Raw genomic sequence first — 9,848 nt, 5'->3', positions numbered from 1 at the left:
AAAGCGCCAGCAGGAAGATCGAGACCGTGAAGAGACGGAGCAACTGTACCGTGCTAATAACACACGAAAGTTCTATGAGAAGTTAAACCGTTCACGTAAGGGCCACGTGCCACAGCCTGATATGTGTAAGGACATAAACGGGAACCTTCTTATGAACGAGCGTGAGGTTATCCAAAGGTGGCGGCAGCACTATAAAGAACACCTGAATGGTGATGTGGCAGACGAAGATGGTGGTATGGTGATGGACCTGGGAGAACGCGCGCAGGACATAATCTTACCGGCTCCGAATCTCCAGGAAATCCAGGAGGAGATTGGCCGGCTGAAGAACAACATAGCCCCTGGGGTTGACCAACTACCAGGAGTGCTATTTAAACACGGTGGTGAGGCACAGGCTAGAGCGCTGCACTGGGTCATTACCAAGATTTGGGAGGAGGAAGTTTTGCCGCAGGAGTGGATGGAAGGTGTCGTGTGTCCCATCTACAAAAAAGGCGATAAGCTGGATTGTAGCAACTACCGCGCAATCACATTGCTGAACGCCGCCTACAAGGTACTCTCCCAAATTTCATGCCGTCGACTAGCACCAACTGCAAGGGAGTTCGTGGGGCAGTACCAGGCGGGTTTTATGGGCGAACACTCCACCACGGACCAGGTGTTCGCCATTCGCCAAGTACTGCAGAAATGCCGCTAATACAACGTGCCCACACATCATCTATTCATCGACTTCAAAGTCGCATATGATACAATCGATCGGGACCAGCTATGGCTGCAGCTGCACGAACACGGTTTTCCGGATAAACTGACACGGTTGATCAAAGCGACGATGGATCGGGTGATGTGCGTAGTACGAGTTTCAGGGGCATTCTCGAGTCCCTTCGAAACGCGCAGAGGGTTACGGCAAGGTGATGGTCTTTCGTGTCTGCTATTCAACATCGCTTTGGAAGCAGGGATTAACACGAGTGGTACAATTTTCAATAAGTCCGTCCAGCTATTTGGCTTCGCCGACGACATAGATATTATGGCACGTAACTTTGAGAAGATGGAGGAAGCCTGCATCAGACTGAAGAGGGAAGCCAAGCGGATCGGACTAGTCATCAACACGTCGAAGACGAAGTACATGATAGGAAGAGGTTCAAGAGAAGAAAATGTGAGCCACCCACCGCGAGTTGGCATCGGTGGTGACGAAATCGAGGAGGTAGAAGAATTTGTGTACTTGGGTTCACTGGTGACTGCAGCGGGCAAGGTGGATCGATCAGGTGGAAGATGACTTGCAGACTTTCCGTAGACTGCGTGGTTGGCAACGTGTAGCCATGGACCTAGCCGAATGGAGAAAACTCTCATATACCGCACAGGCCACTTCGGCCTTAGTCTGAATAAATAATAATAATAGAATAAATGTCATCTTTTTATTTTAGCTTTGCTGTGTCACAGCTGATCGTTGCTTCATTGTTGAAATGAAAGTGATGCCCTTGAAAACTCGAGGTTGAATAAAACTGAATCCTGAAAAGTTCGCCTTTAATAGTGTGATTGCTGCTCAATACAGAAATATCACATTTCTAGCTTAACTTTTGAAGAGGACCTAAGTAACATTTTTTTCATGAATTAATTTGAATACTGCAATCAATAGCTTCCATGTTGTTCTGTTGATTGCGCTATTCAAATTAATTCATGAAAAAATGTTACTTTGGTCCTTTGAAAAGTTAAGCGAGATTTAAGCATAAGTACTTGAAAAAACAAATGTTTAAAGTCAATGTGAATGTTCTATACAGTTCGCCAAATAATTTTTACCAATTTTTTTATTTCTCTGGCATAAACATAGTCGGTGATGCATTCGGCAAACATTGAGAACTTTTTTTTTACCACTTAACAATGTTGTTTTTTTGACAATTTTTATTCTTGAATCAAATGCAATCGAGCATTTAAATAGTTCCTATCGGTCAACTATCGGATGTGGATCAAAAGAGTCGCAATAAGAATAAGGATGTAAATAGCGGTAAATAGCTTCAAGCAGGGATTGCTGAAATCACTCTTATTAAATAACGAGCAACGATAACACAAAGGCAAAAACTGTTCCGAATCATATCAAGCTATGATAAGAAAATTATCAAACTTGTAAACCAGTCAAAAAAACAGATTAGTGTAAGCAGCCCCCAAAGAGAAATGATGGTTTTCGCTCATTTTGTATTGGGAACCGCACAGTTGTGTGAAACATGTATACTCAATCCAGTTGAAACCCGAAATTGGGGGCTAGCGAAGTTGGATTTTTCTCACAATCTGTACGTTAAACCTAACTTCGAAAGTGGTGCGCTGAATAGCGCTTCGCGATATGAAAACAGCGCACCACTTCCGAAGTTAGGTTTAACGTACAGATTGTGAAAAAAAATCCAACTTCACTCTCCCTCAATTCCGGTTTTCAACTGTATTGGGAATATAAATGCATAATCCGAACCAGTACTCCCCGCGTTTGGAGTTTTTTAAAAGAAATTTATCATGGGGTATATGCCTCTGAATCAGTGCTTTATCATGACAGCTTGAGAAAAAAAGTCTCTCACGGTATGCACCATATCGTATATGTATACAGTAGGGTGGCTCAAAAAACACTTTTTCAAATTTGTTGATGGGCCGCCCTCTAATTCGGTTCTATTTGATGCCCTGATGCTCTGGACAAAATTTCAGCCAAATCGGTCAACGTTTGGGCAGTGCTAAACTCGTTGGAAGTTTATATGGAAAAATGTATGCAGAAACATCCGAAAACAGTGATTTGCAGTTGGACGGCACAATTCACGATCAAGAACCATGATACTCATTCAGTTCTTGTTAAATAAAATACAGAATGTTATGCTGAAAACCGCGAGAAGATTAGAGTTTATTTCGCAAAGATATTAGCATTTTACTGGAGTGTTGTAGGGGTGAATTTATTTCTTTTCAAAGGTAAAAGAAACGAAATTTGCCCAAACCCAACTGCACAGAAATGCTAATAACTTAGCCGGGCAAATTCGAATCTTCTCGCGGTTTTCTGCATAAAATTCTGCATTAAATTCTCCAAGATCTGAATGAGTATCATAGTTCTTCATAGTAAGTTGTGTAGTCCAGCTGCAATTTACTGTTTTTGGATGTTTCTGCATACATTTTTCCATATAAATTTCCAACGAGTTTAGCACCGCCCAAACGTTGACCGATTTGGCTGAAATTTTGTCCAGAGCATCAGGGCATCAAATAGAACCGAATAATAGGGCGGCCCATCAAAAAAATTGAACAAAGTTTTTCCCATACTAATTTGAGCCACCCTAGTATACAGAGATGATAGGTGAGAGACTATTTCATTCTCTTTCGAATTCAATCCCTGGCTACACGCTTTAAATTGATCAAAATTCTATTATGTTAAGAAAATTATTTTGAGCTTTTTATTTATTTGCCGTCAATCAAATGTAGATCAATTATACTTAGTACAATAAATACTAATTATCTAGTCTATGTAGAGAAATATGTGACAGAAATAGAATCGAACTATTTGCATGTGAGTGCGAGGCATCCACCATACCTCTGCTCCATGCTTACTTCTTGTAGGGTAAAATGCCCAATAGTGGACCCCCAAACAATAGTAGACCCTCCCAGCCATTTTTGCATTATTACAGCACAATGTAAACATTTTGCTATGAAATTCCATCGGGAGAACCTACCTTACAGTCCTATGATTTGATTACATTCATTGGAAATGCTATGGAAGGTAAAATTAGATGATTTTTAACAATTCTATAAAAAATAAACACGAGAATGTCGATTATAGGAATATTTTGGGGGGTCCATAATAGGGAAGAAGAACGTCACGAAATGGAACGAAATCGAATGAAGTGTCGACTATAGGAAAGCAATTTCCTATTATGGACCCCCAGGGGGTCTACTATAGGGCAAATTCAGTCAGGAAGTCAGGAAGGTCGTGCGATATGTGCCATCACAAATATTGCCCTCCGCTCGCTTTCAAATCGACTTCTATAAAAACATTCTTCATGCCTGCCGTATCCTAACGGAACTATCAATTCTATACTTTCGCCTCTAATGCTATCATGAACATGTACGTCCAAGTTTGGAAGATGATATTAGCATTTCCATATCATTGTAAATCGTTTAACTTCACGTAGAAGTAACACACACGAAATCATTAATTCAGTTTATACAGTTTTTCCATATTACGGAATGGTTGTCATAAGAACGATATTCTTTTTGTTTCAATCGTGCGGTGCAGGATTGAAACAACAATCATGTTCCATTGAACTGGGCAGTGAATCAGCGTTGAAACAGCAATTTTAAAGATATAAACAACTATATCCACATTTTTCGATGCAACAATCAATATACACCCAGTAAGCCACATATCGTATAACAAACAGCAAATAAAGTCGCATTTGCGTCCATTAAAAATCCAAATCGCACTGCAAACCAAACTTTATCAGTTTATTGTCGACAAATGTTGTATTGAACGTATCATATACGATAAATTTTACCATAGTGAAAATCAATCGTAATTGTTTAAATAAACACTCATAATGACTTATATTCCTTGTAATATCCTATATCAGTGCGAATGAATGTCTACGTGAATCTTAATACAATCGAAATCACTTCAGTCCAAGTGGCTTGCAGAAGTTTCAAGCAGTTGTAAAGCTATAAATTGTGTAGCTTATGTTGGACAAAAATCCGACTAACTTCAAGATGTGCAGTATGATACCGTGGTAGAGTATCCACCTGCAGATTCAAAGATCGCATGTTCGAGACTTGGTGCTCGAAAGTTTTTTTTTTTTTCATTTTAATGTTTAATCGTAATACTGCTCGTATGATGTCGGGAAAAATCGTGAAATAAAACTCATATGTACCTATATCGCCTCCACATTGGTACGTATATTGCCATTCTTTGCATTATATACGATTAAGTTGGTTCTTATATAATAACCTATATCAAGAGTTATAGGTACCAAAATGTTGACTGGTCATTATGTGGAAGCTATTGATTTGAAAAATGTATTGGAGGTAACCACTTTCCCTTCGATGGGACTCATGACCCTCCATTTTGACGTGAACTACGCCTAAAGGGAAGCCTCGGATAGAGGGTGTCAAATTAAAATTTTCAAATTGGGGACCATCACGAAATCATGTAAGATTTCCAACGTTAAAAGCGACTTTATCTTTCGTTGGATTTTCGAGATTTTCTTATGAAAAGATTCGGAAACTTTCCACCAAATTCGCTAATTGTTTTAAAATTATTGACAACTAGCTATTGAAAATTTTAGTTCTTTCACGTCTGGTAAAAATTTCAGAACTAGCCAATTCCGTTCATGCATCCCTAACACGGACATCAGATTGCTGTAACGTACGCACGTTTTGTTCCACCGCTTCCTTTTCCCTGTGCATAAAAAGAGTCGTGTCGTACGCGCGCGCGTCATTTTCGTTCGAGATTTCCCGGCGAGCCAACCGCTCCGCTGGAGCGTGGACCGTCTGGTAGTGGTCTAGAAACAACGGCTCGATGGCATTGGCGTTCGGTGGTGTGTGTGGCGGTCGTGGCAGAAGCAACAGCGCGTCATTTGCGGTTGAGATTCCACGGCCATTCCATTCCATTCCAGCCATCTTCAAGAGACGCTGCGGCTAACTGCTCCTCCGTTGGGAGTGCCACTTCCAGCTGCTGCGCGTATTCTTGGGCTAGTCTAGCGTCTTGTAGCCGCCCAATGTTAAGCCGCGGCGTCCGACTTCGACGCGTGTTGTACACCGTCGAGAGTTTTGAGCGCAGGCATACTGCAACGAGGTAGTGGTCGGATTCAATATTCGCACTGCGGTAAGTGCGGACGTTCGTGATGTCGGAGAAGAAACGGCCTTTAATCCTCAGCTTGCACATCCTTGCGTTGATTGGCTGCCACCCAATCACGCGTTGGCGCATCTTTCCCAGCACTATGAAGCAGGTTCCCAGCACTGCCCCCAACAGCAGGGACATTTATTCGTTGCTTCTTTTTTGATATTGGTGCCTCTGAAAATGCGAGGTAAAAATTATTTGGATTTTGGACAGTTTCATCTAAAAGTTACTTAGCAAGATGTTGAAAATAAAAGTTGGAGGTAAAACTGTAGCAGCAACGAAAACACTTTGAGTGATTTATAAGCCAACCCCAGTGATTTTATTTTCGGTACATTCCAATAGGAATTAACCATGAATGCATCGTTGGCAAAAAAGCTATATTGGAAGGCAGAATAATGGTGATTACCTGGCAAAATTACCTGGTTGAAAACTAGTTTACTGTTGCACACAGGAGAAGCAAACGCTAGCAAGTGGCACATTTTAAAACTTGACTTAAGCAAAAAAGTGTTAACGTTTTGGAACCTATTTTTGGATTCATAAACTACTGTACGCAAAAATTCAAAGACTATCCTCACTATCCTTGTTCAACAAACTTTTAAAAAATACGATACGCCTCAATCGCATAGAAACGCAGATATACAAACTCACCACATTAGCGGTGAAAATATTATATCCAATTGGCATCCTACCACTCGGGACGTATTGTCAAATTTCGTTTTGTTTTGGTTTCGTCGCGTTTATCGATTGTTATTTTTCGCTGCTCTGCCATTAATAGTTTCAGCTGCTGCCTTCGTATCGAAAACGCAACATTTCCGAAGCTTCACAAACCCCCAAGTCGTTTGAGCATTCTCATGGAAACAACCGAAATCAGTGACCTTCCGGAAGAAGTAAAACTTTGAATTCAAACAATTTCGAGTCACTCTTTCAGAGTGTGCCTTCATTGCTACCTTCTTTTTGCAGCTTTTGCCGTGCATATTCACACACCTTCCGCTGCAGGATCTGAAAAATGCTTCCCTGGTGTGCAGCACTTGGGCACAGGCTGCGTTCAGTGGACGATTTCTCAACCGAATAATGCTACGGGTGGACTTTCGTGACGGAGTGCAGCACCAGTATAGGCAGTACCTAGTGCAGAGTACCCGGACATACAGGAATGTCGGGTTCTATTATCGAAGCGATCAGCTGGAATTGGAAGTGTTGCTGGCGGTGCTTGACAAGTTTAAAGAGTCGATAGTGTGTTTGAAAATTTGCCCAAATTATTTTATAATGGTGCACGACTTAAGGCAAATGCTTGTGCAGGTAAGCGAGTAGATGGAATCCAGTTCAAATGATTCTTATAGGATTATTTGAATGTTGTCTTGATTGACACATCATCCAGAATCGAATCTTAAATTTGTACGACATAAATGATTCCTTTTCGTAAAATTATGAAGTTTGTGATAGAAATAAGATCAAATGAAGGTGTACATTTGGAAAAATAGTAAATTTCATATACCTTTAATTAACTGAAGAAGGATTTTCTTTCAAGTCAGTTGTCATTATGCCGAGTATTCAGTCTTTTTGACATGCAAAGACGGAAAATATTATTAAAACTTTTATACTTGATTTCGTAACAAATAGCAACCAAAATCACAATAAGATTTTGTTTAAATTTGTTTCTCATATTTTTACTATTGAATGGTTTTGGGACGCTAAATATTTATGTTGATAAGGAGAGTATATGAATTTATGTGCCTTGTCTGATTATTATCGTGACTACAGTATTGTATTTACAACATTACAAGCTACCAACTGGAATAACAGAGACATCGCTATAATTCTAGTTTTTATCGATTTGTGCCTTTGGATTATTTTCGCACGATAATTTCATAATCGTGTTTTATCAAACAGGTCCCACACTTGGAAAGTCTATACATAGTCTCCCGAATATGTCCGGAACTTGGCAACCGAGAGCCCGTCGATCCGTTTCCGGTTCTGCGCAAGCTAAAACACCTCTACCTGGAAAACGATGGGGGCCTCCAGCTGGACGAGATCGATTTCCGTACCATGACACCCAACATCACCAGTTTGGACATGGATTGTGACTCGAAGCGAGCTCTTTCCGTGTACAGACACTTTAGTCATCAGCTCCGTGAGCTGGCCGTGTTCTTCAAGCGGGATGATTTCTTCTTGCCTTTTTGTGAGCTGCGCTTCCCGCAGTTGGAGATATTGGACTTTTACTGTGATGATCAGCAGTTTGATGTGCCCCACGCCGTCCATGCTGTCTGTAAATATTTCAGACAAATGCCGAAGTTGAAAAGAATCACTCTCCGATGCAACGTTAGTGAAGAGGTGCTGGCAGCCATTATCGAGAGCTGTCCCAATTTGATGACTTTGTTCTTGAAGGGGGACAACCTTGGAGCGAATGCGTTTCGAAATTTATGTCATTTGAAGAAATTGAAGGTAACGTTTTAATTGTATTTAGTTGTATGCATATTTGTGATCAATTTCATACATTTCAGTGTTTAAAAGTCGAAGGCTGGATTCGTTGCAACATTTGGCAAGGATGTGGTCCCATTCCTTCTCTGCATGAATTATATCTCCACTCGGTGCTAATCGATGATACTCAGGGATTCTTCCGTTTGCTCAAAGACATTGCACCTAATCTCGAAATTATGGAAGCTATTGAATCAGATATTGATGACGAATGCCTTAAATATATCAGCTGTAATATCAACTCGTTACGATATTTGGTTCTGGAGTTTTGCCCGAATGTAAGTGCAGCTGCCACTTCGTTACCCGCCTTATAATCTCAATTGAATCATTTTATAGCTCACTGAAGACGCTTTCAGTTTTTTGGACCGTTTAACTCGACTAAGTGAGCTAAAGCTTGGCTACCTAGACGTGCCCCAAAACCTGTTCGAGCTGATTCCCGCCAACTCGATCCGGCGTTTTTCACTGTACCGCTGCGACAAAGTGAGCTCCATCCTGCGACAAGTAAACTAGACGAGAGTCAAACTGACCCCTGGATTCTTTTCCTATATATCATCGCAGCTTGACGACACGATCCTACCGCTGGTGGCGGAAAAGTTTCCCAAGTTGGCTCGGATGGAAATTGCCAGCTGTCATCGGATCACGCTGGAAGGTGTGGAACTGCTGCGGGAGCTGATGCCCGACACCGAAATCGAAAGTTTCATGCTTTTCTAGCTAAACGGGAAGACTGCCGGTTACTACTCGGTGTACTTTGGACGGATACACGGCAAACCGGACTGGGACCGGGACGAAATGTTTGAGCACGATGTTGGAGTCCGGAATGGTTGAATGAATACATGATCTATGTAGTTTGCAGTCAAATTATGCGTCCCTTAGTTTAATTCTGTCATTTTGAGCTTCAGATTTTAAATTGTTTCATAGGGTTTTTAAGTAAAACGAATGATCTGTTATCATTGGTCACAAATCACAATAGGAATTTTTTTAAGTAGTTCAATATATTTATTATTAGTGCTTAATTCAACTGATTATTTGTAGTTTATTCAAATATATTAATACTTAAATACACTTAAAAATTGAGTCACTCCTGTGTCTATAATCAATATTTTTTTCCAGGAACTTGATTTTTTTTAAATCGTGCTTGCCTAACTATATGTCAGATTCACATGGAAACTAGAATCAGATAAATACTTAAGGGATTCCTTCTCCAACTATTACGGAATTTTATTGGAATCGTTATAAACATTGGAACTGGATGAGTATAATTTTTATGTGATCGAAAAATGTTATGAATAGTATTCGATCAAAAATACTTTAACTGTTTACTGGAATTGCTTTCCATGCCGACATGCAACATAAAATAATTTTCAAATTTATAACATTCACATAGTTTTTCGGAGTCTGACAAACAATTTATATTGTGGCGAGTTGTTTGTCTATGCTGATCAAATGATCTGTCATTGTTTTATCACCATTTCGTCTCTTACTTCTTTTAGCCTTTGCTTAAGGTGAATCTCCAGCATTTGCCGTAATTCGTGAATATAAT

General features: G+C 40.4%; 1 protein-coding gene across 1 annotated transcript; it reads left to right on the top strand.

The window, feature by feature from the left end:
- The first annotated feature begins 6,536 nt into the window (after window positions 1-6,536).
- Window positions 6,537-9,378, top strand: LOC134220034 (uncharacterized). The gene is made up of 6 exons (XM_062698977.1): window positions 6,537-6,723; window positions 6,797-7,132; window positions 7,724-8,275; window positions 8,335-8,586; window positions 8,645-8,788; window positions 8,867-9,378. Exons 1-6 carry the CDS (start codon window positions 6,688-6,690, stop codon window positions 9,017-9,019), a joined length of 1,473 nt encoding a protein of 490 aa, XP_062554961.1. The 5' UTR covers window positions 6,537-6,687; the 3' UTR covers window positions 9,020-9,378.
- Window positions 9,379-9,848: the final 470 nt, after the last annotated feature.

Source organism: Armigeres subalbatus, chromosome 3 (assembly GCF_024139115.2).
Source record: "Armigeres subalbatus isolate Guangzhou_Male chromosome 3, GZ_Asu_2, whole genome shotgun sequence".
NCBI lineage: Eukaryota > Metazoa > Arthropoda > Insecta > Diptera > Culicidae > Armigeres > Armigeres subalbatus.
Note: the sequence above shows the minus strand (reverse complement) of the source record. Positions and strands in the feature narration are given on the sequence as shown.

What these genes read in the sequence shown, in the direction of transcription:
- LOC134220034 (XM_062698977.1), top strand. Translation starts at nt 6,688, where the DNA reads ATGGAAACAACCGAAATCAGTGACCTTCCGGAAGAA. An exon ending in TAAGGCAAATGCTTGTGCAG is followed by an intron (nt 7,133 to 7,723) that starts GTAAGCGAGTAG and finishes TTTATCAAACAG; the next exon opens with GTCCCACACTTGGAAAGTCT. An exon ending in GTCATTTGAAGAAATTGAAG is followed by an intron (nt 8,276 to 8,334) that starts GTAACGTTTTAA and finishes CATACATTTCAG; the next exon opens with TGTTTAAAAGTCGAAGGCTG.